This window comes from Fusarium oxysporum, chromosome 15 (genome assembly GCF_000149955.1).
Source record: "Fusarium oxysporum f. sp. lycopersici 4287 chromosome 15, whole genome shotgun sequence".
Classification (NCBI taxonomy): Eukaryota; Fungi; Ascomycota; class Sordariomycetes; order Hypocreales; family Nectriaceae; genus Fusarium; species Fusarium oxysporum.
Window position 1 is genome coordinate 1,128,732 of NC_031000.1, and position 27,666 is coordinate 1,156,397.

The 27,666-nt window shown below is 48.0% G+C and overlaps 11 protein-coding genes across 11 annotated transcripts in view; 8 read left to right on the forward strand and 3 right to left on the reverse strand.

Moving 5' to 3' along the window:
* FOXG_14370 (uncharacterized protein) overlaps positions 1-371 on the reverse strand; it is a gene marked incomplete at both ends in the record, with an annotated part of 2,882 nt that extends 2,511 nt beyond the window's left edge. The window contains one exon of the mRNA XM_018394436.1: positions 27-371. Coding sequence (XP_018254577.1) covers positions 27-371 — 345 coding nt within the window. The remainder of the gene's footprint in view (positions 1-26) is intronic.
* A 1,210-nt stretch (positions 372-1,581) lies between these two features.
* FOXG_21696 (uncharacterized protein) lies at positions 1,582-1,822 on the forward strand (the record flags this gene model as incomplete). Its single annotated transcript, XM_018402043.1, has 2 exons — positions 1,582-1,637; positions 1,708-1,822. The coding sequence occupies 2 exons, from the start codon at positions 1,582-1,584 to the stop codon at positions 1,820-1,822; spliced, it is 171 nt and encodes a 56-aa protein (XP_018254578.1).
* Positions 1,823-3,800: 1,978 nt separating this feature from the next.
* Positions 3,801-4,385, forward strand: FOXG_14371 (uncharacterized protein; the record flags this gene model as incomplete). The annotated part of the gene is made up of 1 exon (XM_018394437.1): positions 3,801-4,385. One exon carries the CDS (start codon positions 3,801-3,803, stop codon positions 4,383-4,385), a length of 585 nt encoding a protein of 194 aa, XP_018254579.1.
* A 3,309-nt stretch (positions 4,386-7,694) lies between these two features.
* FOXG_14372 (uncharacterized protein) lies at positions 7,695-8,482 on the forward strand (the record flags this gene model as incomplete). Its single annotated transcript, XM_018394438.1, has 2 exons — positions 7,695-8,240; positions 8,306-8,482. 2 exons carry the CDS (start codon positions 7,695-7,697, stop codon positions 8,480-8,482), a joined length of 723 nt encoding a protein of 240 aa, XP_018254580.1.
* A 2,495-nt stretch (positions 8,483-10,977) lies between these two features.
* FOXG_14373 (uncharacterized protein) lies at positions 10,978-12,009 on the reverse strand (the record flags this gene model as incomplete). The annotated part of the gene is made up of 1 exon (XM_018394439.1): positions 10,978-12,009. The coding sequence occupies one exon, from the start codon at positions 12,007-12,009 to the stop codon at positions 10,978-10,980; it is 1,032 nt and encodes a 343-aa protein (XP_018254581.1).
* A 3,562-nt stretch (positions 12,010-15,571) lies between these two features.
* Positions 15,572-16,390, forward strand: FOXG_21697 (uncharacterized protein; the record flags this gene model as incomplete). The annotated part of the gene is made up of 1 exon (XM_018402044.1): positions 15,572-16,390. One exon carries the CDS (start codon positions 15,572-15,574, stop codon positions 16,388-16,390), a length of 819 nt encoding a protein of 272 aa, XP_018254582.1.
* A 2,664-nt stretch (positions 16,391-19,054) lies between these two features.
* FOXG_21698 (uncharacterized protein) lies at positions 19,055-19,270 on the forward strand (the record flags this gene model as incomplete). The annotated part of the gene is made up of 1 exon (XM_018402045.1): positions 19,055-19,270. One exon carries the CDS (start codon positions 19,055-19,057, stop codon positions 19,268-19,270), a length of 216 nt encoding a protein of 71 aa, XP_018254583.1.
* Positions 19,271-19,805: 535 nt separating this feature from the next.
* FOXG_21699 (uncharacterized protein) lies at positions 19,806-20,737 on the forward strand (the record flags this gene model as incomplete). Its single annotated transcript, XM_018402046.1, has 3 exons — positions 19,806-19,829; positions 20,159-20,250; positions 20,332-20,737. 3 exons carry the CDS (start codon positions 19,806-19,808, stop codon positions 20,735-20,737), a joined length of 522 nt encoding a protein of 173 aa, XP_018254584.1.
* Positions 20,738-21,595: 858 nt separating this feature from the next.
* FOXG_21700 (uncharacterized protein) lies at positions 21,596-22,380 on the forward strand (the record flags this gene model as incomplete). Its single annotated transcript, XM_018402047.1, has 2 exons — positions 21,596-22,054; positions 22,108-22,380. 2 exons carry the CDS (start codon positions 21,596-21,598, stop codon positions 22,378-22,380), a joined length of 732 nt encoding a protein of 243 aa, XP_018254585.1.
* Positions 22,381-22,688: 308 nt separating this feature from the next.
* Positions 22,689-24,083, forward strand: FOXG_21701 (uncharacterized protein; the record flags this gene model as incomplete). Its single annotated transcript, XM_018402048.1, has 2 exons — positions 22,689-23,259; positions 23,314-24,083. The coding sequence occupies 2 exons, from the start codon at positions 22,689-22,691 to the stop codon at positions 24,081-24,083; spliced, it is 1,341 nt and encodes a 446-aa protein (XP_018254586.1).
* A 2,230-nt stretch (positions 24,084-26,313) lies between these two features.
* FOXG_21702 (uncharacterized protein) lies at positions 26,314-26,583 on the reverse strand (the record flags this gene model as incomplete). The annotated part of the gene is made up of 2 exons (XM_018402049.1): positions 26,314-26,494; positions 26,546-26,583. 2 exons carry the CDS (start codon positions 26,581-26,583, stop codon positions 26,314-26,316), a joined length of 219 nt encoding a protein of 72 aa, XP_018254587.1.
* Between the last annotated feature and the right edge of the window lie 1,083 nt (positions 26,584-27,666).

Here is a 27,666-nt window from a genome sequence, read left to right on the forward strand (position 1 = left end):
TAAACGTCAATCGTGCAGTAAAGCACGTCTGTGGGGTTCGGAGGAGCGGCTAAGGTCCTCGAATCGTTGTGGGGTAAGAACGGTGTCAGTCGTGTGACGTCAGCATATGATCGTTGAGGCCCGTCCATTGCGTTCGTAACGATAGTTTCGAGCTGCTCGCGGACGCGCTGCAGCTCCTCGGTCATCTGATCCTTGATCTCTACCATCTGCTTGCCCATCTCGCGTACTGTTTCTTCCTGCTTTGCAACAGCTTCCTTGAGTTCCTTGGTCATCTCCATCTGTTCCCTCAGCGCTTCCTGCAGCCTCTTGGTCTCCCTGCGCGACTCTGCCAGGAGATCCAGCGCCTTCTGCATGCAGCATTGCCCTTCCATCGCTGCTGCTGCCGCTGCCGCTACTCTTTCGGGTTTCGGTCGATCGGTCGATCTGTTCTTCGGCCGGTACGTTTCGCGTCGTCTGTCGGGTGTTTCGTCGCGTTTCTATGGCAGTATCTTCCAATTGTCGCGCCGTGTCTCGGACCTTGCTCGTAGGCTTCACGACCCGACTCGGGCGTTTTGGCGTCGAAAAAGGGGCGTCCTGCTCCACCACGATCTCGGCTCCCATTGGGTCCGCCATGACGGTAGGCTAACCAACCTCCACACACACTTCTTTGGTCAGGATACCCACGATAACCTGCGTATACTTGATGCGTTTCTCAAACAATCGAGCCTCTTCCTTTTTTGTCTCTCGTAAATAAAACTATAACTATGTTATGTGAAATAACTAATATAGATGACCTAGCAACGTGCACGGGCCAGTTGCGTTGTATCCTGTCATATTATAGGGATAAGAGTGTGTGCACGGACAGGACTGTTATTGTGCACGGGCCAGTTTTGTTATCCTGTCACGTTACCGCCACGACTGCGTACAGTAGTAGTAGTAAGCGGACGCAGCCAAAGCCAACACAGACCTGCATCATATAAATGCAACGATGTTTTATCATATCTATGTAGCTTATCATTTACCAAGGCTGGCTCTAGTCCCGATCCACAGTCGTCTCACAAAACTTGCTCTCGACTTCCACAGCCAGCAGCAGCCAACCGTTGGTTCTGCAAACACGAGCGTCGTGCAATAAAGTGGACGTCTTTCAGCTTGTAATTAAAAATAAGGAGAACAGCTATTAGAGAAGTACCAGAGGTCCAGAACAAGTCCAGATGCCACCAACATGAAAGGACGCCACATGAGAATCTCCGAGATTCAACAGTGGGTTGTATCGTGGCATACTCTGCTCCGGGAATGGGGTGGCCCAGGATGACCCGTGCAAACGCACGGTTATTGCCAGAAGCGCTCAACCCGACTTCAAAAGCTTATTTCCTTTATTGTATGCATGAAATCATAATAATATTCACTCGCGTAAAACTCTTCGATACTTGAAAGTCGTAATCTGGACGAGGGCTCTGTGGAAAATAGCTGCTGCAGATCTTCAGGCAAATAACATTTCCAACAATTGCTGAACGATCTCGTTTTGCACCTACCGACTTGGCATCTCTTGGTACATTCGACTCTACAGCGTCTGAATTTGCGAGATTGGCTTCAAGACTATGAATGGGTTGGGATCTGTTCCTCCGCAAGAGCAATCGATTTCTGCCCGACTACGGAAGGTAACATCCGCCATTGTCCCCCACAAATTCATTAGCTTCCGGGGAAGAGACTGAAAGATGGTGGGTGCAGTTTCGGGAAGGGCAACACCTACGCGAAGCTGCTGAAGGTCGCGCCCTCCAAGAACAGCGTAAAGAAAGCAACGCAGACGGAAAAAGCCAAGGAGCGTGCGAGTGGTGCTAGCTGAAGGCGGCCATAACTCTTGAGCTCAGCTGAGGTTGCACGTCACTCCCCTTGCTCCTATTGGAGGAAGTTTCAGGACTACCGTTGAAGTGCTAGATATTGTGTTTATTTCGACAGGGCTACAGCTGATACCGAATTATCCCCCGCATCTACCTTTGCCGCCTTGAAAGTTCAGCCCCATCTGGACGCTAAATAACCTTATGTCATATTGAGTCATCAGCAAGTGATTGTCTTTGGTGGTTTAATATCCAATCGTGTACGAGAAGCGATGCTTTCAGATGTGGTCTAATGTCAATTGCAATTTCTTCTTGGATACACTACTCGTAATGCTAAAGCCAAAGGATTGCTCTTGAAGATCCTTTCGCATAACAGTTGTCGTATACAAGAGCCACATAGTGTGATCAAACGATGCTAATGCTAGCATCCAGCCGGCTGGTAAGTAGCCTATAGCCTAAACCCGTTAAAATAAGCTAGAAATATACAATACTCTCTTGTATCTAGGACTTACTTCAGTATGCGGCGGTGCTTTTGATAATCAATGGTTAGAGACTTAACTCACGAGTCTCAGAAGGCAGGCTCTCGAATGAGAGTTCAAACAGTCCGAACACGTAGAGATACACTTTCCACTTTTACTTCAGGGTGTTTCGCAAAAGCATGCTTAAGTAGATAGCTTAGCGACTTACAATAGGAACGTGTATATGGCTTTCTCTTCAACGTCACGCTTACCATTCTATATAACTGCATTGGGGAAGTTCTTTACGTGGCAGGTAGTATGAATCACTGAGCTGTCATCTGGCTTTAAGGGTGGTGGTATCCTACTGTAACTGGGCCACAGCATTGCAAAAGTCTGATATCCGGACATAATCGTAACCCTTAAGGGGATATACCCATGATGAAGCGCTTTGCACTTATTACAGCAACGATTATACCTATGCTGGTCATCGTCGACGCCTAGTGCGGCCTGTGGGGCGCACATCACCAGCAAAGCACTCCAGAGTGTCATTGAAATCCTGATTGCAGCGTCACCTGTGGTAAGCTTACGATCTGTGGCGGCGGCAAAACCAGTGCACAGCTGGTTTTGGATGCTACCTGGACTGCCACCGTGCGGTGCACCAGCTACGGTGGCTGGCTTGTCGAGGTTACAATGGTGTGAGGGCAAAAGTATGTTAGCTCGCCCCACACGGAACCAGGGATCAGAGGGGTCACTTTCCCGGCTCCTGATTTATCGTCTTCAAAATTAGCTATGGTCATCTAGAATCGAGTATGTATTCCATTAGCTTCAATAGCAGTTTGGCAACGATCCTTTAGCGACTCTAATACCTGTAATAAGAAGCTATCATCAATTCATTCTCAAGCTTCCTTAACTGCGGCTCGTAATTAGTCATACGATTGATCTTCTGGGAAGTGTCTCAATATACTCCTTCATCTCATTCCATACAGTCTCAATTGGGTCTAAATCTGGTGAAAAAGGTGGCCAGGCGATTATCTTAATCCCTCGAGCTTTAAGCTCAGCGATCGTCTCTGTTGCAGTATGGGCAGCGGCATTATCTTGCATAAAGATATGCCTATGATCCGGATGAAGCTGGTGCTAACTATATATAATAGGGACAATATGCTCAATATAGCTTGAAGCCCGGATTAAGTCGAGGTACTACTCGCAGGCGATTTGACTCAAATCGGTCACCAAAATGGGGTTGCGGGGTCAACAGATTTCCCTCTTACAGCTTTCCCTACTCTTCTATGCTTAATTGTCGTGTACCCCAAATTGTCGCCTACTCCCTGTTCATTCTCACGTATGCGTCTATCTCCGCCCTATTTCCATCCATCGATTTCCAAAGCGACTACAATTTGAAATACTGCATATCGGATGGTTTAAGGTTAGCTGGATCCCAAAATTCGGGCTTCGAGGGGCTGCCTGATCGAAGAATTTGCCGAAAAATCATTGCCGACCATTCATCCGGGTCCAGCCCGTCAACACAGCGATGCCGGCTCCTCAATGTGGCCTGCCTCCTCTGGAGACCATGACCCTTCCTCCCCAGCGGCCTGCAACCGCCATTCCTCCTTCGCCTACGTGTCGTACGCCTCTTCCATGTCTACTGCCGCCTTTGTTAACCCGGAGTCATCAGCGGAGAGATTCCTGGCCCCAGCTCCCCGACCCGCCCCAGCGATGGCGAGGAGCTGAGGAATCCATGAGGGATTGGCTGCAAGCCAGTGTCGAGGAGGACAAGAGAAGACAGGCAGAGGAGAGGACGAGGCAGGAGAGTCTACGCCTTGAGCAGAGAAAGGTCGAGATGGACATGCTGTGCACATCTCTGCAAGGCGGTGTCCCGCCCGCCATGATTCCTCTTATCTTCGTCCGCATAGGTAGCGGAGGCACGCGTCCACAGATGACTGGAGAGCAGCAGTTCACGTCTATCTCGCAGGCTTATCATTTCCAACTTCTATCTCCCCAACATGCTCATTCGAAATACCAAAGGGATATACCACAGCCCACCCAAGCAGCAGCCCCGGCGTTGGCATCACATCCACAAATAGAGCATCTCCAATCGTCCCAACATGAGTCTTAACCAAGTTCCTCGATAACCTTTTATAACTGGCAACCGCCAATATTGCAAGCCCGCAGCAACTCGAATCGACCCAGAGCGCTTTCCGCTTCGACCAAGACCAAGAGACAGTGAGACTGTCATACTACAATGGGGTGATTTTGCAACGATGGTGTCGTTGCCCGGACAGAGCAACGATTCTGGACCAATGAGACCAGGCCATGACAGATTCCCCGTACCACTCGAGACGCCTCAACGACAGACGTCTATAAAGAGATTACGTCTGTTAATAAGATTGTCTTAACGATACTAGGGAGAAAGTTGCTTGTCGAGAAAGGAGGAACCGGAACAGCGATAGGAGTACGTGATTCGTACGGAGTCACCGCTCTCAGTTGATATCACAGGGTCCAGCCAGCGAACAGGCAAAAGACAAGAGTGTTGATATTCGCATGAACAGATTATATGCCTAAATCAGACCGGCGCAAGCCCCAATACAGGGGTCTTAACTAACACTTTCCTTAGTTACTAAAATAATTATACTATCTCCTAAGAGCTCTCAAGACTACAAGCTGGTCAAGATGAGGGGGTCGTAGCCAGTCAAAATGCATAGAACATGAGGTACTTGTGTTGCCACCTAACCTAAGCGGTGATAAAAGTGCCAAAAGGTCTTTTTGCTACAGATCGCTACATCGCAAATCTTGCACCCATATCTAGTCTGCCGACCGTGATGACCTCCTCTTGTGTTGCCGCTGATTTCAGCGAAAGCACGCCTTTCTGAGCTTTTTGACCTTATCTGCCTTTGTCGGAAGCCCTGAAAAGCTAGGCACGCTGAACAGGGGCCACGATAGACATGGTTGATGTTCCTATCTATGCGTTTTTGCCGTGTTTCTTGATTATCGATGTCTCCTCGGCCCCTGACCGGTATCTCTTCCTTGCTTGACTTTCGCTATGATATGTGTTGAATAGGGCGTTTGAAATGCACTTCCGCTAATCCTCCTGTGACATAAATCTTTCCCAATTTAGCTGAGATCTATGTAGTTGAAGCATATAGCTATTAGTTAGTGCAACATCAAGAAGGAAGGTCAAAGTTAGAGCCTGCCAAGCCCCCCAGCGAAGGGGGTGATCATAGCTTGTGTATGACCTCAATTGGTCACCTCGGTCAACGTGGTCGGTTTCATCGTTATAAGCAGCAGCAACTGTTGGGATTGGAATGACTTTAGTGTTCTCTTCACCAAATTCTGGCTGTGTTGGCTGGGTTCGTAGGTGGTCTGCAGACGGCTTCTTCCTCTTCTTATTGGTAAGCTCATCGCCTCGGAAGACGGTTGTGGTGAAGAGCACAAGGCTGTTATCCTTCCAAGCTATTTGATTGACCTAGGAAGGAGAGGAAAGAATAAGTTACTAAGGGAAATATATAGAAAAGTGTCACAGCTTCTCACCTTATTATCCCTTGTCGGGATAGCCCTGACTTCATTGAAGGCATAGTCACAATGCCCTGATTTATCGAGGTTCTTATCCCTCTTTAGGTCCTTGTGTATGACACAGTTAGGGCAAGCTATGCCGGTGGCCCCGTATCCGTGACCACGAAGCTTGCGGAAAAGGGGTGGTGTTGAGAAGAGGTTATCCACAAAGACGTGATATGTCGCTTTTGGCAGTGTGCTTGCTAAGGCAACAACGTCGCCTTGGGTCGAGTTTAAGGTGATAGGCTTGCATTCTTCTTTGGGTTCCTTCTTTAGTGCTTATGATGCCCTCTTACCGCGACCTCGTGAGAATGACTTCGGCTTTGGAAGCTCAACACCGACGGCACCCTATTTTGCGCCTTTGACGTGCCACAGCCAGTGAATATAGAAGCCCTGCTGTGCGATGACTCAGATTTTGAACCCTAGGGGGATAGGCATGCCCTTGACGACTGTTGTCTTCTTAAATCTGACCGTATAGCTGATCATACACTCATCCACAGCCAGATGAGAGCCCGGGAAGAAGATCTCCGCAGACGCAGCCTGTATATGATCAGACCACTCATCACAAGCTTGGAATACCTTCGGAAGAGGCCCGGTCTTATCGATCTTGGTGTGGTCAAGGGTGCGAAGGTAGCGATGAAGGATTTGAAACTTCCAATATGGCATGAACTTGATGATTGAGTGTTCAGGGCGTTGCTGCCCCGGCTTCTGGGTACTCCAGTGGCTTTAATCGCTCTTTCCTTATGTATACCCATATAATTTACCATTCCAAGCCAGACATATACTTCTGCAACAGAGGTTCCTTGCCAAGCTCGCAGCCTTGTATTCTTCGTCATCGGGTGCTTCCAGCTATCAACAACGTCATCTTCCTTAAACTACGCGACCCAGCTTTTGGTATATTGGAACCGTTTTTCAAGGAAGGAAATAGGAAGGAAAAGCTGGAACTGCTGCAGAGGTGTTGGCGGCAGTGTGATGATGCGAAAGTTGCGTATTTCTACGTACAAAGGCTCGAAGTTGGTGCCGCGGTCAGTTTCGGCAGGGAAAACAGCTATCCGGGTAGGGTCATTTGAGTGCAGCTGATGACTGTGATCCTCTTTAATAAAGCTCTTGTCTTCATAGGTATTAAGTGCCTGACTCTCTTCTAGAATTGATTGGGAATTCATTATTGGCTTCAAAATGATCCCCAAGGCGAGCCGGAAACCCCGGCGATTGGCCGCTCCGACGGCCTGGAACGAGCTATTGGGCGAAACGTAGATCCTCAGCCAAACAATCCACAGGTGTGGCGTTACCCACCGACGATTTTAGAGACACGTGGATGGAGGCATACTAATTTTCAGCTCGGCGGGACAGCCATGGCCGAAAATCGGCTGATTCTGTTTCTCTTTTATTGGGACACGAGTGCGATTACTATTCCATGAGACAAAACGTTGTTAAGGTGCATGCCCGTAGTGTATCGCCAGCCTCATAGCTCTGGACTTTAGTTTCAACTTTCTGTTCAGTTTTGCGTTCGATAGATATACGGGCCTTGTTTTCCTCTTTAGAAAGATGGCTACGAACGTTGGTGATAATCCAATATATGTGTACGATATTTTACTCGGTAGTTCGCACTACATTAGGACGCTGAGGCTGTGGTTGAACTATTCCCTTTGTGACCGAACTATTGACTGAACTATTGACCGAACTATGGACTGCGTGGCGAACAGAAGCACATTTCCGCTCACCAATCGCATGACACTGAGAAGGGAAATCTCGAATCAAGTTAAAAGCAGTAAAACGGTATAAAAAGTGATAAAGAAGCTCTCTTTGGACCAGCGAAGTCGACTCTTAACAGACATTTCCACAACTATTTGAAACGCAACCTAGTTCAACAACTACAATGCAGAAACTCTTTCATCTCCTCGCTGGAGCCATCTTGGCCACTACCACTCCCGTTCAAGCCTTTCCGTCCTTGGGCGGACTCAGCCCCCGAGACGTCTTTGTTCCTTCGACAACATGCAAAGATTTTGTTGTAGGAAATGACTTGAAGCTTTACGGCCAGGTCTGTGTCGGCATATCTGACGGCATGGTGACCGTGACCTACCCGACCTTGACAAGTGGCACATACTCCGACATCCATGTCTACATCGGCACAACCATGCCCACCGAAACTTCCCCTGGCCAGCTCCCATACACTCTCGGCAATAAAGCCTGCTCACTCTCCACAGACAAAACTTCCGCTACTTGCAGCATCCCCATCCAAGACTCTTGGCGTGCGTGTGATCTGAAGCTCTACATCGCTACACATGCCTCTCTCACCGCAGGGACAGGCTGGGGAGCAGGCTCCTGCTACGGCAAATCAACCGGCAACTGTGCAAAGTATTGGACTTTGAACACCAAGTGCCAGTGCCCAGTGGTCATCAACTACGAACCCATCACCTCTACGGTACGTGATAAGCTTTAGGCTTAATGTCCGCATAATAGGGCAGCCTAACTGACCGAACTTAATAGACCACCTGCCTCACTACGATCACAAACATCATCACATCTATCGTCACTCCCCCGCCTACGTCTACAATTACCGGATGCGACGACCCGAACCCTGGCTCGCCCACGTCCACGATTACTTCTACCACAACTACATCGGTGGACTTCACCTGTCCGGTGTATTATCCTGCCGCTGAGTAATTAAGGACGAAATTATGCTGTTGAGTTGGACTTGGTGCCGTGAGTAGAGGAACTTGTAGGGTATACAGACTGCAGTGTGAGAGGCTTTCGCGTTAGAATTCGCGTCGATATTTTGACATGGCCACCTCTGAGAAGAGACTATGCCCTGTTAGATAGCAGTTAACGATCTCCATAACTTGAGTTTTACCCCTTGGTTTACCTGTGCCAAAGGGTTTCTATCTAAACCCTATATCCAATCACCCCGATGAGGAGCTTTTGCGAATTATGCCAATATATGCCATGAGAAATTAGCAGCACAGTTATCTAGTTGCCTCCTATACACACCCCTGAGCTTCTGGCGTTTTCATGCAGTCATCCTTTTTCCTTGCTGTGATAGCTCCCCATTAGAAACGTTCCAGAATAAATTCCCATATCACTTTGCCCTCTTTGTAAACTTGCAAAGTGCGCGGATGGAGTCTATGCTATATTTTTGTTTAGAACGTATTTGAAGGTTATAAGTTAGACAGACATAAGCATCACTTATCCTCCATATGATATTCTAGCTGTATTATGCCATCTATGGATCAATATTGGTGCTGAACTAATAAGTGTCAACCAATAGCCGAGGGAAATCTACTGCGACTTTTCATACAACTGTCCATCCTGCCTCTTGGATTATACCAGGCCCAATATAATATCCTTGCAGGCTTGGTAGAGTGAGCTGTAGCGTACCCACCGACTAGCGAGCGACGCACCGCGTCCACGATGCACTATCCACATCAGCGGCACCAGAAGACCGATGACTTGGTGGTACCGATGGGGTAGGGCGAGCTGTGGGGTTTTCCTGGGTCTTCACTAATAACCGCGACCGACGGCCTTGTTTAATATTGTCTCGTTTACTGTCTTGGTTGCCATCTTCAGCAATTCTCTTTTTCTCCCGACCAAGGAGATTATCGCAAACTGGCACGGCGACTACCAACCGCCTTCCTGATGGCGGTACTAAGAAGATGCTATTAGTCCAAAGTGAGATCATCACCGAACTTTAAGGTTTCTTTCATGTGCGTGACCACAAATCTGTGCAAGCGTGCCTGGGCGTAGACTTCAGCATGCCAAAAACGAGTAACTATGAAGCTCGCTTCCGCCATGCCAGGAGGAAGAAAACCTCTTAACCGACACGGACTGGGATGCCCTCAGTTGGCTTAAGGATATCCTTGCGATGTTTGATTCCTGTATCTTACTACTCAAAAGTGACAGCCAGGTCAGACTTGGTAAAGGGGGAGTTGAGGCGCAATATGGTATTGTCTGGCAAGTCGCCATTGCCTATGACTTTCTTGCCAAGCTAGGGAAGGGGAAACTCGAGGTGAAAGATCGACCCGAGCCCAGATATTATTCATCCTGCATCAATTCTACCAGGGCCAAGCTAAACAAGTACTATACGAAGCTTGATAAGACGCCAGTATATTACGCGGCCATGGTTTTTCACACTGAAATACAGTTGACTTTTTCTTGACAAAAGCTTATGGCGGAAGGGAGGGCTGGGTTGACAAGGCCAACTCACCCAAATCCTATATGAAAAGGAGTATCGTGACCTTCCAATCCAGTGGCAACTTGCTGATAGTAATCTTCCTGTGGCCATGAGAGCGCGAGAGTCTAATCCCTTCGATTCGTTTCAAGACAAGGTGATGTCGTATTCGACCTCCGAGAAAGAACCGATTTCAGATGAATTCAAGAGGCGGTTAAGCACAAAGCAAGACATTTATACGAAGCACGGTAGCCCACTTCGTTACTGTTCTGCTAAGCGGTTTGACTACCCACGCGTAGCTAGGATGGTGATTGACGTCTTATCAATCCCGCCGATGGCTGCAGAATGTAAGCGAACTTTTTCCGCCGCAGGTAACACGTTATCTCCCAAATGCAAGTACTATTTCTGTTGCTCAGACAGTCAGGTCCTGGCTGAAAGCGGGGCTGTTGGAAGGCTACGACGGATTGTTGAAGGAGATGGCCGACAACATGGCAGCAACAATGGTTTATTGGTGGTGGTGTTTTGGTAGATAGATGGCATCTATCTAAATCTACATGTAGCCGACATCTATCTATCTATCTTGCAATCCATGACAGGGCATCTACATCTATCTACTTGAGACGTTGGTAGATAGATGTAGATAGATTCCCTACCATGGGCGATGCCTGCAGAGCGAATACTTATTGTCTCCAACCGTTTTAAGTTGCGCGCCGTGCCTGTGGGTTGCTAAAGGCTGAGACCTGGATTTAATAGCGCGCTTATAGAGCTAGCAGTATTAGAGGTGATATTATCGCAGCTTGCTCTCCTGAGGTTCTTCATTCTTGGCAACTTGCCCAATACGTTAATTTAGCCGAGAAACTTCAAATTAACTCGATTAAGCCAGGGGGAAATAAAAGGCTTGCTGGGGGTTAATCGGAAGTCCTTACTTGTGGTTGATCGTTACATAATCAAGCAACCGCGATAGTCAAGTCAAAAACCTTGTGTATTGGACACATTAATTGAAATTGAATGGTGCTTCCGGTTCAGACGAGGATACGGTGCCATCGGAGGCAGATCCTTTAAGTCGTTGAAGGCTGCCTTTAAGCTCGAAGTTCTCGCGCTGGAGCTCATTGCTCTCTCGTTCCAGCCCTTGTATACGCTTGCGAGCCATTTCAAGAACCTCGCCCTTGCTCACTCGGCGGTCCAGATCGCTTGTGCCATCCCATTCGTTATCGTCTCCATTACTGTTGTCACCTTGCCGGGCTTTCGCCGGCAAAGCATTAAGAAGGGATTCGAATTGAGCATTGAGGCGGTTGCGGTAATGCTTCTCGACGCGGTTATGGGATGCTCGAGCCCGGCGCTCTTCTGGAGCACCATTAAGTTGATTACGGGTATTTTTGGATATTCGAGAGGCAATGCGAAGTTGTCTCCGACAATTCGATATTATCGAAGTCGTGGGTTCCATGGATGTAGGCTTTGAACTAATACTTGTGTGGCTGTTGTGTGAAGCAGGACTGGGGCTAGCTAGGTCAGATAGCGAAGGAGCACCGGCATCAGCGCTACTATTACCACCTTGAGAAGCCTCAGATGTGTTGTGAGCCTCTTTCTTTTTTCTTCGCGTTCGAGGAGTTCTTTTTGGTTGCGAAGCAGGTGTTGGGCTGTTATCTTGGGGCGCCACGTCTAGCTCAGCCCTAGGATTATTCGTGGCCTGCCCAATGGGTATCGCTACTCTTGGAGTGCTAGTTCCGTGATTCAAAGTACCATCCCAGTGGCCGGGAAAGCCACTATCATAGTGGCCACAAGATTGTATACTGGACAGTGTGACGAACTCGCTGCTGTACGCGAAATCGGCGTCTATCGGCGCCTGCGGGAGATGGCTGTGATGTCTGCTTGTGTTGTCAGGGGCAGGGATCATAGTCCCTGGGACTATAAAATTGAAAAGCGTCGGATGTAGCTGGGGATTTTGATCATCAACGCCGGATAAACCCCAAGCTATCGGCATTGGGTCTGCCGGGACAGGGTGATGCGGCTGCTGGTGGGTCTCCATCTCGGTCAGGTCTGGCGGCTGCGGCGTATCGCGGCTGGTTCGATTCGGCGATGAAAAGGGCTGCTGATGTTGAGAATGACCTAGTGGTGACAGCACTATCGTCTGTCCCAACGGAAGCTGATACACGTTAGACTTTTTTCATTTTCATTTATAGTCGCTGGTCTCGAATTCTGGTGTCTTCCCTCTTGCCTTCCATTCTTCCGTTGTCTGGCTAGTCTTTTCGTGACTGTCCTTGTCACAGGTTCTATAAAGAGATTTCTGCAAACTGGAGCACGAGTAGATATCATGGGAAGACAAGACAGGGATATACTCCAGGTCCCGCCACTGGCCTACTGTTCTGCGTCATCATGTCTTAGCTGCCGGTCAAGGAAACCTGAAGCATTGACAGGAATATCTTGAACGTTCTAGCGCCCGCTTTGTCAAACACAACCTCTTATATGAAACCACTTCGCGCAAAGACAGAAGAAGAGAGCTTCACGGCCAACTTGCATACCTCTGGATCTTCCACGAGTAAGTCATAAATTGACTGGTCCCCACTTTGCTCCCCTGCCATAGTAGGGTCGGGGAATGGGAGAATGCAGCGTCCTGGATCTTGAGAGTCGTTTAGGCGTTCTTCCAACCGCTGCATTGTCTTGTATGTTATCTGCAACCACGGGAACCCGGGTTACCCTTTCGATAGCGGCTTTTGGTCTCTAACGAGGGAGAAGCGTCATTGTGGAATTCCCAGGGGAGCGGGTAGATTGATTTGAGTGATTTTATCCTACACGGTTGTAGATGTCCAAACGACGATGCGGACTCCGGATAGTGGGGCCCGGCGAACAGCCAAAGCCCTCCCGGATTAGTATTGACCCGCGATGTTCCACTTCACTAACGCTTATCAGCTCTCCGCTAGATTTCTCGCTTTTTCTCTCTTGCCTCATATCGACATTTGCCTAGCCGTTGTTGTAAGACAACGGTTTACGATTAACTTACATAAAGTTCTAGGCTCCCTGGAGTCATCCGACCCTCTCCTTCACGGCTGTGTACATACGGCCTGTCAATTTTCATGTAATTCCAACCATTATGCTGCTACCCGTTGAGCATCGACATCACTCAGCGAGCGCAAGTTTTTCAGTGAGGAATCTCTTTCAATAAACTTTTTAAGGCTTCATAATCAAAAGTTCAGCCAATTTGGATAATATTTAATGGCATGTCGTGCAGGAATGTTTCTGGCGGCATTGCAATTACGCGTCATGGCGTTGATGCGCAAAACGATCTGTCAGTACCTATGTTAATCTGAGAACATATTTTATCTCAATAGAGAGCTTGGCATCATGAAGCCGACCAGATGAACAAAAACCAAAAAGAAAAAAAAATCCACCCGGCATTTGGCATTTCCTGCTAAACAGGTGCTGGGGTGTCATGTGCTGCAAGCAGGGATACTTCAATAAGATTACGCACGAAATGGTAAAACCTTCAAGGCGCAGAATTTCACATGCATCGATGGGCGGAATATACGTAATGTCTGACATTTCCAGCCAGGATGACTTGTATTAGGACTTCTCCCACGTATCATATCATCCGCAAGGAAACGTGCAAGATGTTTCATCTAAAGGCTACAAAGAAGATGGCCATTAAATTTCCAGCTAAATGTGAGTTATTACTGGTATGCTGGCTGTGATTTTAAGATACCTGCTCCGCTGTGGGCGTGCCCCGGGCGGCCTGGCTGAATTTTTAACACTGTGTGAAATGGCGTGAGGGGCTAAATGCGTCAATAAAACCGCGCTATGAGTGATCTTCGATATGTTTGGGGCGGGCCGCGTGGCTGGTGTGGCTCGTTCGGACCCCCGATCGATCGAAAATCGGTCGATCCCTGAGGGTTGTTCGATTCGTATCGATCAGGGGGATCATTATGCCATCTAATTATCTGTGGGAATGTGAATATCGCAGTTGTACACTTTGGGGGGTGGGATTTGCGTTAGAAAATTTGTCATTTCCTGAATGCCTTTTCCGGCAGCCGTCGGCTGGCATAGAGCATCGCTGGGTGCTGCTTTTTTAACCCTCCTATTGACATCCTTCGAGAACCAAGAATGCACACCGGCAAGCCGCCATAGCTGTGTATAAGAATCAGACAGATGGAAGTCAGCTCTTGCAATCTCGGCATACTCAGCGACAACCAATCAGATTACTCACATGACAGGTTCCTGGTAAGAGCACAGACCCAGTTGAAAGAAAGTGGAACCTACCCCATGCAACTTAGGGGCCAAATCTATGTACGCGGGGATTTTCCGCTGGCCCGGATATTGTGTATGAGCGATCATTCTTGGCGGCCCGACTAGGCTCATGCCCTCTGTACAGGGAAAGAACGTTCTGATAAGTAACTCAATACTAATTGTTCAGGTTGGCGCTACCCCATCGGATAAGTCGCCTGGTGAGATTTTCAGGGAGGCAAACCCCGCGCATGGGTATGCAGAGCGAGTCTATGCCCGTGCTCCTGAAAGTGCATTTTAAGGTGGTGGAACCAATAATTACGGCAAAAATGTGACCAACTCGGTGAAAGGCTGAGACATGCCTTAGTACAGTAGTCTATCCCAGAACAACATCGAATACGATTCTTCGCTTTGATCATCTTCATGGGTTCCTCTCGTCCGGTCTCGCCGTCTTACCTTAGAGGTGCTTGCATGATTGAGCCCTATGGATTATGCCAAGCTAACTTAAATCACCCTACACTAAAGACAGTACACCCTTTCAATCCCACAGGTGGAGGTCGTAGACATGCCTCAACCTCCGCTGCCCGGTGGACGGTTCCAAAAACTCTCGCACGGTCTCCAACACTACAAGATTGAGCCTAGGCTAGCCCCACTGATTTCAATCATCTCATTTAACTATCCCCTTTATGAACTGGTGAGGATGGAATGCAGGCCGTTCCAGCCCATCAGAGTGAGCGCACAGATAGCCTGTTAGGTTCTTACACGTTTCAGTGATCCAGTTACCTTGCTAGCGCCCTCAATCCCTCTCACGCTATCCCTCCCGGCCAATGGCGAGTCAGGTTGTTTGGCCTCTAAATCGGATGGCGAGATCGAGGATCTTAGCTGTGAGGATCAGGCACTTTTTCAGGACCATTTCCCCCGTACCTATCCGTTCTAATGGTATGGAGCACTGAGATATGAGCTGTTATCTATGTGGTTTCACAAGCTAAGATTCGCCCTTTCCCTTCCTGCCACTCGTTGAGATGCGATCGGGCTAGGTCAATTGAAAGACCTCGCCTTATTCGATTTCCATTAATATATTGCAGGTCGCTTCGTTCCCCGCGACCTATGAGCATCAGCACAGTAGCGTCTTTATCCCCTGTCATTCCGAGTTTCCAGTGTACAGTTCTTCGCCTACTCAGAATCACCATCAGCAGCACAAAACGATAGCCCGAAGGGTATCAAGGCGCTTCTAGATGTTTAGAGCTCCCTTCAGCTCTTCTCCTGCTACTTTGGCCATCTGATAAACTTCTCGTACAGAGATATACCCTACGAACCTTTTTTTTTTTTTTTTTTGCCTCTCGGACGATAGAGCTCTCGGTGAGCCGAGTGACATGGGAGACGACTTAACCTTCGAGACATCCTACACTCCCGAATCACTTCTGTGGAAGCAATGGTGGCCATCAATCCAGTCAGCCCCGTTTGGCTCATCAGAAAACAAGAGAAGCACGGCAAACAGCATTTATACACAGACTGGTCCTGTGGTCGATAGCTCACTACATGGCTACAACACTTATTTGACAGACCATTGGTATTATATCGGCGATGAGATGAATCACATGAACCCGGGGAACGGTCTTAATCCTGTCGTAGAGGATATACCCCTATTTCCAGTTCCTGAACATGAAATTTCTAAGGAATCACCTGGCCAGGGGTATTGGCACTCACCCTCGACACAAAAGACACCAAATCGAACGACAAATTGCTACTCTGGCGATCTGAAGTCTCGCAAACCCACTAGACAAGCTCCACTGGGTGATCGAGATATCAATCCACAGGCAACGAAGAAGGGAAAATATTCACCTGTTCGCCGCACGAGCCATACCAGCAGCAACGGCACTCATCCAGCTCAACAGGGCAACGATCGCATGAAAAGAATTCGGGAACGAAACAGAATTGCTGCCAATAAGTTCCGTTTCAACCAGAGGGAAGAACAGCAGGGACTTGAGTCTAGCAAGCAGGACCTAGAGCGTATCAACAGTGATCTTTCTACCTGCCTGGCCGATCTGACATTCGAGGTGTATGAGCTTAAGATGCAACTTCTACAACAGTCGGGATGTAACTGCACCCTCATGCAGAACTACCTCATTCATGAGTCCGGTCGATACATACAAGCATTAGAAGAGAAATCACGGCGAGAGGCCTCACATTGACGGCTGTAGGATCGAATGCGGCTCGAGCAAGGATGACAATGGGAGTAAGACGATGTGAGAATTGAGAAGATAATGAACCGAAGGGCGAAATCAAATCACAGCCTAAAAGTTTCGTTTAAAGTAGAGGGAAGATATATCTAGACTCAAGTCTCGCACGTAAGAACTAGAGTGTGTCCACCACGAGCTTTTCACTTGCGTAACCGATCTATCGCTCCAGGTATATGAGCTCAAAATACAGATTCAACAGCACACAGGATGCAACTGCGCTCTAATGCGGAACTACCTCGCTCATGAGCCCCAGCGATACGTGCAAGCGTTGGTAGAGTAGCCGCAGTCAGCGGTTTTGTTCTTGCAGGTAGGGGCCCTCATACAATAAGAGTAAAAGTAATGCAGGATTACCACGGGGCTACAGAAGATGCCGCAGAGATACCCCAGTCGTAGAGAGACGAGGGATGTCAAAGCAATGTCGAACCAACAAGTGGCGGCGGGCTAGGGAGCTACAAAAAGCTGGTTTCTTTTTCCTTCCCCAATTACATGCCGCTAGGGCTGTGACTCGGGGTAAAAATGCATAGCCTTGTGGGTGGTTAAGTTTCCGGAGGCGGCTGACTGAACTAAAGGCTCTAGCGAATAGCCTGTATTATGTATCAACATGTGGTAGTTGCCGGATACAGGCCATGCAGAAATGCCTCAGATCACCCTCCGCCTCCCTGTGGTGTCATCAGAGAGACTTTCATAGTACAGGCAAGAGACAGCGGTGAGGAAGTTGTTGATATGTATGTGAATTGAGAGAGCAGCAGCGTCTGACAAAAGGATAAACATAATAGGATGAACTCTATGATAGGGTGGCTTCTCTGCCTATATCTTCCTCACTTTCGAAATAAGAGTCCCCATGAGAACCAAGCCATGATATTAGGTGGAGGAGGCCATGCATGCAAGTTTGATCACCACGTTCGCATATGACATGTCGCTTTTGGCAGAGCCACAGAGCTTGCTTTTGCCCGTTGATCCTTGGTTTCGCTAACTGACGAAGGGATAGGGGAAGATGCATGCTGCACTCGCCCTTTGCAGCGACCTTGTTGCTCCCATCTCTCAGTGTTTCAATGTTGATTTTGAACTTCTAAAGGGCGGGCGTGTGTCGTAACTGGTCATTTCAAAACCCCGCAAGGCCTTGCCGTTCACTCTCTATGCATCATCCCATCTCTCATGGATAATAAAACGAACCCGCAACATTGCCGGGCCGGTCGCCATCCACAGCCACATGTCGGGAAGTGAGGGTGACCCTTAGTTAGAACGAGGCTACAGAACTCTGCGGATCTTTTCCCCACCAAGATATGTAGCCACGACGACAAGGTGGAGCTATTAAAACCCGTCCCGGCCAACGTTGCTCAAAGTGGCGGAACGTATCATTATGTTGGGCCGGTGCCGGGGCCGGGCTTGGTGGTGAAGATGTGATGGGTCCGTGCCCGAAGCCCCAACTGAAAAACTGAACCCCTTTCTTCTGGGCTAGAATGAGGCTCGATTTTAGCTACATTCATCATCAACCTAGATATCCTGCCGTGGACCAAGTAATTATCCCACTCTGCGTGATATTTGGAGAATAACGGCTAATTTCTTTTCTTTTTCTTTACCTTTAAACGTGTTTTTAGTTCTAAGTCTGTTTTATATCATCTGATAAAGGCTGTTTATCATTGTCTTATCAACTAAAATTGTACCTTTGAGCAATCCGTATGCGCTATAGCCCCTTATGTCGTGCCACCAAACGACATGAGTAGACTCAACGCAGGGAACAAGAAAGAATGGCAGCCCTTGATAGCATCCTTGAGTTTGTCAGCAAGATGCTGGGCCGCTCGGCCTAGGTTGTCTCAAAGCGTCGCTGAAGAGCGAGGACGAGACATCGACCTGTCATTTTATCACTAAATTCCCAACTTTAATTAATCAGAAGACCTGGCGTAATTACCAGTCACGCGAAGGACTAATTCCTCCATGCTGTTGGTCTGGGCGGCAACTTGGAAAACCCATCTGTACTTAACAATGGTCCAAGCGCAAAGGTGGTGACGAGCGCCATACCCTCCATAGCTTGAACACTGAACTACGGTAGAGCTAAGCCAGCGCAACACGCAAGGACTGCTTTCAGGGGTTTCTTAAGTCTGATTTGTTTCCGCTAAACGTCAGATAACGCGCATGATAAGCGAACGTTGCGCCGAGCCGCACCCTCACGGCTCCCTACCCTGCAGAATCAACCATAGCACCATCAATCGGCTCAAATCAACTATGGCATTGTTCTTAAGATGCTGCTACTTCTATTTGGCAACTTCGTGCATTATTTCCTGTCCTACCACAGACGCCATATAGTCGTTGTTTTGTCTCTGCCTTCCATTTGCGATGCCCATTTCCGCGATTTTCTTCTTGTAGCTGCACGTCGCATCGTTTTGGCCTTGTGTATCTTGTCCATGACTTAGAATCGAGACTATTCCTTGCCCCAGACGTTTCTTTTTGACAGGTCGACGTCAACCTAGTGTCTCATTCTCCTTACGAAGGATATGCACCGCTGACTTCAGTAGAGCGATCTGATGCATGGTTCCCCGCGTTCCTTTAGCAAGGTGATCTACACCACCCAAAATTGATGTTGGTGAACTTCCCTGGTGTCTGTATATTCGACTTTTGATGAAGTCCGATTGTGAAATCACCTCAATCAGATTGTTTGGCCTTTTGGATGCCCAAGGTACCGGCAACTTGCCAATCCCTGGGACTGGTGTCGGCGTTCTTAGCTTTACGCCAAGCTTGGAAATCACACCTTCGGAGCTCAGAAGCGCAAGACCTGCGCCTAAAAAACCTCTCCGAACGTTCTTCCCCGTCACAGAGTCTCGGAATGCTGCGTAAAATGCGGGAAAGAAGTCCTCCTTGCTGACGGGACATGTACCCGTCCTTATTCTCTTCTCGATTTGTTGATCATACGCCTGCTTGAACGGGACGAAACATTCAACATTAGAGGCTGAAGTATTTGAGATGAATGAGCCGGCATAAAAAGTGTAACGATCTTATTCTCCTTGCAGTAGTTAAGACTCAAAGCCCGCAGAGTGGTGACGTTCGTGACCATCTAGGATCAGGAGGCGGTAATTACTCATACTTCGCGACTTGGTATGCTTGTTGGAATATTTTTACAACTTCTAGGCCTATTTCGTTCGCCTTTCAGCCGTTATCGGCAGTGGCGATAACCCAGTCTTGCGACAGAGGGCTATCTTGTTACTACGTCGAGGGTGATTCTTACCCGCCCCAGCGATGAACGGCAACAGCCACCAACCCTCTGAACACACGCGTTGTACCACCGTAACCCATTCACGGTTTCCACGTTCAGCAGTTTTCGTGCCTGAACACCTTTCTGCATTTGTAATAACCTGTTGACATAACACTCATCATGAAGCCAGTCTCGTCAAAGTTTGTAAGTATTCGATACTATGATGGCACATTTGGTAATTGTGTTCTCAACGAGCATGAGCCAAGCCCGAATGACCTCCTGATCTTTGCTTTTGGCTCTTCTATAGTATTATCTACGAAATGATGCGACTTTAGCTCTGGTTGTCGCTTGATGATGTTAGAGGCTCAGTGCCTGCCGAAAGGCGACGCGTCGCGGTCGGCGAGCAATTTATTAGCCATATCCTCTATATCACGAAGGCGGAGAGGAGATGATCGCGAGTCCAAGTCCAGAATGTATTTCCTGAAATTTTCGCAGCCACATCCCTGCGAGGCACACCAGCTGACTCCTCATAGGACGTCTTCCTCGAGTGCCAAGCCCTGGCAGCATCACACGGGACTAAACAAGTGCGCTGGGTACCAGGACACACCAACATTCCAGGCAACGAGTAAGCCAATAAACTAGCAAAAGCAGCATCATCGCTGCCCGAACCCGAAAAGGCTCAGCCAACGCTGGCTTACCTGCGAAGGATCGCAAGGCAGAAGCGGAAAGAAGCATTCGAGACGTGGTGGTCCACCTCTGCTCCTGAGCTGTATAAGATATCCAATCTCAAGGCGACCACAGGTTGGCCGCCGGGTCATCGGATGAGGATGCCCCCATCATCGAATGCAGCAATCAACCTGGCAATAGGGAGAGACTTCAACAAGTTCGCCAAACTGACCAAAGCGAGTTCTTTCTTTGGAAAGATTGTCCTCGCTACTAGACGATACCGGGGCAGGACGCGCTTGCGCCTCCTCCTCCTCCTCCTCCTCTCATTTCACTTTCTTTCTTTCTCCTTTGCTACCTCATACCATTACCTGAGTCACAGTCCGATGGAGGGCGTTGCTGCGATTTCTATCGATTGGGGCCACCCGAAGGCAGCCTCGAGCTGCTAGACTTATAAGCTAACTACCGCATTCCTGAAGATCAGACTTGATGAACGGCTGCTATTTGGAAGGGACGCCTCGTTCTCCTGCTGACGGGTAACAGGCTCGATACGATGCGTCTTTTGTGCCGATGACATGCTGGATAAGGTTGTCTGTTGTCGCGTGTGCAGAAATTGCTTTCTAACAGGAATCTTAATTTCGAGTCGCGATGCATTAGTTCTCTAACAGCTAATAGCATTTCGTAATAAATAGACTTCATTAGCTCAGTACGTTCGGTTACCCAGAAGGAGACTTTTCGGGGCCGAAGGCCCGCCGGATGAAAATATACATACATACATACATACACACATACATACATACATACATAGCTATAATAGCCTCGCTAGAGTTATGAACTGGTTTGTTGGTTACTTTCCTTTTCCTTTCCTCTATCCACGGTGGAGCATGCAAGCCTAAGCCCTTTTTCTTTTTTTTTTTTTTTTTGGGATCCCAAGCCACTTCTCTTGCCATCAAGACATCGACAGGGTTACTCAACAGAACCACAACAATCCCAACCTCTACTGAGAGCATTATTACGTCTATTGGGACAACCGCAACTCTTAGTAAGCGTTTTAGTGAGACTGAAACCACGTCAGCGGCTCTGACAGAGACTGAAACCACCTCCTCTGCTGCGTTTTCGACTATTACAACCACCAGCTTGTTACTCGTGAGCTCCGCCGTCGCCATGGGCGGAGTAGCCATCTGGTGTATGGTGAGTAACGACAATATCCATCTGGATCACGTAGCCCTTGAATGCTCAAGATCTGGTCTATAAACTAGCATTTCACAGGAAATAGAACTGTCCATCTTGCCAACGGAGAACTCGAGATGCAAGTAGCCTATTCGAAGGGCTTCGCAGCTCTATCCTTCTTCATTCCTATCTTCTTCTTGCTGTCTGCATTTCTAGCAATCGGCACTAATAATGCTATTTCCTGGTGGAGAGCCATCGCTGGCGGCGTTCTCTGCGGCGTTTCTATCTGCGGTATGCACTATCTCGGGAACACATCTATTAAGAACTACACCAGTGTATATCAGCCAGCTTACGTCGTGGGATCCGCCATCATCGCCGTCGTTGCCAGTAACGTTACCCTCTTTATGTTATTTGACTTTAAGGCTACGTGGACAAATTCGTGGCGGAGGCGAGCTATCTCGGCTGCGGTCCTTGCAAGTGCTGTATCAGGGATGCACTGGTGTGCCGCTGCTGGAACTCGTTATCGTTTCAGAGATGCCGAGTTAGAGGGCAACGAGCTACCTAAAGCTGCAACTGTTATTGTGGCTATCTGTTTGGTCAGTAAGCATATTCGGTTGACAATATGAAGGGTATGGCTGATCCAGAATAGTCTCTCGGTGCCTGTTTTGTCATTGCCATATCAACCATTATTCGCATAAGGAACTTGAGAAAGTCCGCCTTTCGGGCGCAGCAAGTCACATTGGGAACAACTGTCTTTGACAAAGGCGGAAGGATTCTCGTCGACCCCGACGGTTTAATTCCCAGTACTGTTATCACTGATTCCTTTTTCGAAAGGGTAGATATATATATTCTGACACATCCTGGATGGCCCTCGGCACACTTTGCCAACATACCAAAGACGCCTTTAGTATCAGACACCTAATCTTCCCTTGGATGTTCTTGGCATCAAGAAACTGGAGTAGTATCTCGGGCCTTATTGGCGGTATGAAGCAGCACGTGTTACAGTTGCCTCATTCCAGCACTCATAAAGACGGACTATGTGGCATTCAGCTCGGTAACGAGTATGGAGAGATGATTGAGCGTTATGACATCATTTTTAGGGAACTTTTCTGTCTTGCCGCAACCGAGCTTGCAGACCGGTTCCATGAAGATTTGACCTCAGTAGGTGTCTTGTAGGGTGATATTCTCCTTACGGGCCCAGATGGCCAGTGGCCACGACCCCAATCTCGCATGAGCTCTCATCTAAGTCTCTCTTGGGGAATGGGAGACGGTTACGATGACAACCAAAGCGGCCCTGAAATAAAGAAGGGGCGCAACGCCCGGCAGCAGATCTTTGGAGGGGGCTTATTGATGCTGTTGGCTCGCCATTTTGAGTCGGATCAGGACGCTGAGTGGTTAATGTCAGCTGGTTATCGTTTCGCCGAGCTTCATCAGGTCAGCAATATCATCAGGCCGGGCATGCAGATTCAGAGTACCGAGTTTGAGACGAAACTCCGATCCACGTCCGCATACGCAAACAAGCATAACGAGGCACCTCCAGGTGTTCATATAGGCTTCTTCGCCATCCGAGCCTCCGTTAGATCCGGATTCGATGTTCTGGTACAGAAAGACGCCCGAAATGTTCTCCCATCCATGGCTCTTCCACTTAAGACACTCGATGACTGGCACTTACAGCTCCTCAAGCGGTTTGAAAACATGCCAGTTTCCAAAAGACTTCAAAGTCTGAACGAGACGTCGGTGCGACAAAGCGATCAGGAGAGCGAGTTTGCGGCTCAACTATCAGAGACAATCAAAACGCTATGTGAATGGACTCAAGAGCCCCTCTTTTAAGACGCAGCCCTCACGTCTACGATAGTCCGTGTACCCTGTCGAGACAACGAAGAATGGGTGCAATCGACCATGATTGTGATGCGGCTGATGATTCCCATCCACTCGGTGCTGTCAAGCCCCAACTGTGCATTTGTACCTCTCAGCTTCTTCAAGATGCGCCAGGCGCCAGCACAATTCCAGCATGAGTTTATGCAAGGGGTGCACCAAGGGTTTGAGCACATTGTCAAGTTGGCGGATAGTGGTGAAGGATCCCAAAGCAGCGGATCCGGCTTCTCATTCAAGTTCTGGCTGTTTAGACGGCCTAACTATTCATCAGCCAAAATAATGAACGGCAATATTATAGCAATGGTGAGTAAACGACGACCCTTGTTCCCTAATTCTGCGAAGTCCAATTCGACCACCAGTCTCAACCCCTCTGGCCACATCAACCGAATCCGACCAATATCTTTAACTGAGGATTTGGGAACGTACCAGGCTCATAAAGATTCACGACTGGCCCGGCTGTCGTATGGAGGTGTCACGAGCTTTCAGGAAACCACGGTCAACGTTGAAGAAGGAAAGCAGAGATCGGAGCAATGCGCCGGATCCAAAAGCTCAGGCAGGCTCACGATCGCAGCGACTAACCCAAAGACGTCACCGGCAATAGACATTGAGCTCCAGGCGATGGGTCACAGTAAAATCAACGAGCAGTCGGGTCTACAGATCTCTAACAAAGTCAGGACTTGCAAGGGCCCAGTGAGCTATACGTCGTCGTTTGTGGATACTCTGTTGGTCGAAACTATTGAGCATCACTAGAAAGGGGGGGGTAGGAGAGGCAAGCGGTTAATTACGCAGGCACAAGACCAGTAAACTTCACCTAGGCAGAGAAATAAGAACAATCAAGGAGTGCCTGATTATTTTATATCCATAGGTATTGAAGAGTTAGTCTTACATAGTTAAGAGACTTATCCTAATATTGAAATTAACAATCATTATTAACTTTTACTTAGCAATACCTAATACGAAAATATATTTATATAGTAGTATTACAGCTAATGTATATGGCAAGCGAGCGTCACAGACAAGTGAGCGTCGCACTTTCCTCACCTGTATCTGACTTTTCATTTAACCGATTGATTCTCAACCATAAACTATACCGCAGTCTGATATTGATGGAAATACTCTTCTTGCCATTTAAGCCCTTCAAAATAATCCGAAACTAAGTACCCGACAAGCTGCAAATTACCTATCTGGTTAATGAGCATAGGCTACATCGCCGCCAGCCAGGGATTTAATTTCGACGCGATACCATGCCCAACTCGAGGAAGCTATCGAACCTAGAAGAAGATACTCTTCTTGAATTCATTGTCGACCTAGATTCACGAGGATATACCCTGCGATTGAGCGGTGTTGAACAAATGGGCAATCGACTGCTTGATGCCCGAGACGCGCCACGCTCCGGCCCGCGCTGGGCTATGATCTTCAAGCGACAACCATTGCTCAACATGTGTTCTCAGTGGTGATATGACTACCAGGGGGCCAGATGTGAGGATCTGACTGTTATTTGCGACTGGTTGAGGCTTGTACAGAATACAGTTGCAAAGTACGGCATCTGATCAGATAATATCTGGAACTTGGATGAGACTGGCTTTAAGATGGGCGTGATCTCAAGCGGTATAGTTATTACTGACGCGGTGAGGCGTAGAATATCAAAATCAGCGCAGCCTGGAAATCGGGAATGGATAACAGTCATCCAAGCGATCAATGCTGAAGGCTGGGCGGGTCTAGCCATTTATCATGGTTGTAAGCTAATATTCCTTTTGCAACTGGTACTCAGAAATCAACCGCCTGGGCGACTGGGGCTATCGCTACGACCTAAAATGGCTGTATAGATAATAAGACAGGTCTCGAGCGGCTAACGCACTTTGACTAGCGCATAATAACCCGATTAACTGTTCTCTATTGTCTTCTGGTCCTCAGTGGGCACGAAAATCCCAACTCGGCCGACTTTGAGATATATTGTGAGGAGAATAATATTATAACGCTCTTTGTGCCGCCTCATTCTTCCTACCTGCTTAAGTCTCTTAATTTCGGATGCTTCAGCTTCTAAAAAAGGTATATGGTCGAGAAATAGAGCCTCTGATCAGTGGCCTGTAACCCATATTTCCAAGACCGAGTTCTTTCCGGCCTTTCACGCTGCTTTTCAAGCTGCTATGACAGAAGAAAACATCAGGTCTGCCTTTAGAGGGGCTGGACAGGTTCCTCTTGACCCGGAAAACGTGCTCTCTAAGCTTGATGTGCAGTTACGGACTCCAACGCCGGCTGGGAGGAGGCCAGCCCTACCCTTAGGGTTTCAAAGTCCCCAAAGACGTCCCTTGGGGCCCAATTTCAGTCTGAATACCTTGAAAGGCAAATCGGTAGGCACCAAAGTAATTCTCCGGATTCGATTCTTGGAGCGTTCAAGTCTCTAAGGGAATAAAGGCAGTTATGCATGATATGCCATTAATTAGGGCTGAGATATAAGACCTTTGATAAGCGAATGAGATATTAACTCGGCGAATGAACCCACTTATAAAATAGAGGAAAGATAAGTATAGAAGAAGATAGGGAACTAATTGATGGGGTGGATATTAATATGCAGGTAGTGGCCGAATCATCGAGAAGTGGTGGCTAAGGAAGTTTGACGTGACCGAGGGCAAGTCACTATGGAATATGCGGCAGGAGTGGACATAATATAAGGACCTATCAGGAAGGTATCGAGGCCACTGGAGGAGAATGTAGCAATCAAATTTAATTAATCAGACACCGGTAGTTTATGATATTTTCATTGCGATTTAGAATTTATAGGTGAAAACTTTTGGCTCACCTGCTTCTGGAGTATGATATATGGGTTATCATAGGAGTTACAGAATTGCATGAGAAATTGTGGTTTCGAGTTAAATTGAGTTTGTTATGTCGATGATAATGGACTGCACAGTTGTGGGGCGGGGGATTGTTGCATCCCCAGCCGCATAGAGCGCCATGGCCTTCTGCAATTTATATCTGTCTACTTATTCGGCACTATTCCCTCCATTAGGTTCTTAGTATTCGCATTTGTTGATAGTTCGCGGCGCCTCCATTCAACCAAACTCGCTTCCACAGCTATTTGCTGATGCTTGACGGTGTTGCGCAGACCGCGGTCCATATCACGCAGTTCCTGAATGATAAGCTGGATATGACTCTCTGCACTACTTGCATTCTTAGCTTAGCACTGCTGGTAGAGGCTAGGTGACACGCACACATGTTTGGGCTTGAGGGTATAGCCCATAGCCGCCATGTTACCTGTTTTTGCAAGGGCTTTTATCGCCCTCTTACAGGGCTGAGGAACTAATTGCTCAGGAAAAGTAGGATATGAAATCCATAGGACCTGGCCGGTAGAAGAGGGGATTTACAAATTGACACTAGGTGAAATTATATTCTACTACGAAGGCAGTCTTTTATATACAAAACTGGCCTGTTTGGCTCTTGGTATGCTGGGGAGGTTCTAGACCGCGGTCTTCTCGCCAAAGTGCCAGAAGTCTAGGCCATTATGAATGCATCATGTAGTACTAAGGTCACACCATTGTGTACCTCGGAGCAATTGCACCGGTAACGGGGGGGTATCAGATCACAATTGACCAATAAAAATGGATCATTCCTCTGACACTCAAAGCCACGCAGTCCATCCTTCTCCAGTAATCTAACTAGTCCTGGCCCACATTTAAGTCCATTTCTTCGCCAAGAATCATGGCTGGAAGACTGTTGGAAAATCCGGGAATCCCCTTCCCTTCAGGATTCAGACTGTTAGTCTGAAAGTCCTAGATTTAAAGTTCAAAGTCCTAGATACAATCATCTAGAGATATAAACCCGAGAATAACTCTCAGCTCAATAATGAACAACCAAGTTTCATAAAAATACATTTTCACCCAGCACTACTGCGCAATATAAACAACAGGTTATGAGCCCGGGTTAGCAAACACCGGGTTTCTCTTCTGAATCAAAGAACCAAACTTTAACTTCAACTCAAGATGACGTCACGACGAGCCCCACCTTCCACCATGCGAACTCGCAACACAATCAGAGTATCGCCTGCATCCGAATCGTCGCAACCTGGTGCTTCAGGTCAAGACCACACACCATCCTCAATGTATGACAGTACCACGGTCATCTCTGAAAAGAATACTCTTTTCCTTCCGCAAGAGCTCAAGCTAGGCGGCCCCTCCAATTGGGAGCAATATTGCCCAGCTCAGAAGGCCATTCTTCGGATCAATGGCCTCGAAGATGCTGTCTTTGGTGATTACCCTCCCGAGGAACAGCAGACTATGGATCAAAAGATCAGGGCGGCAAAAGCTGCCGTCTCCATCCGAGGTAACTGCACTGG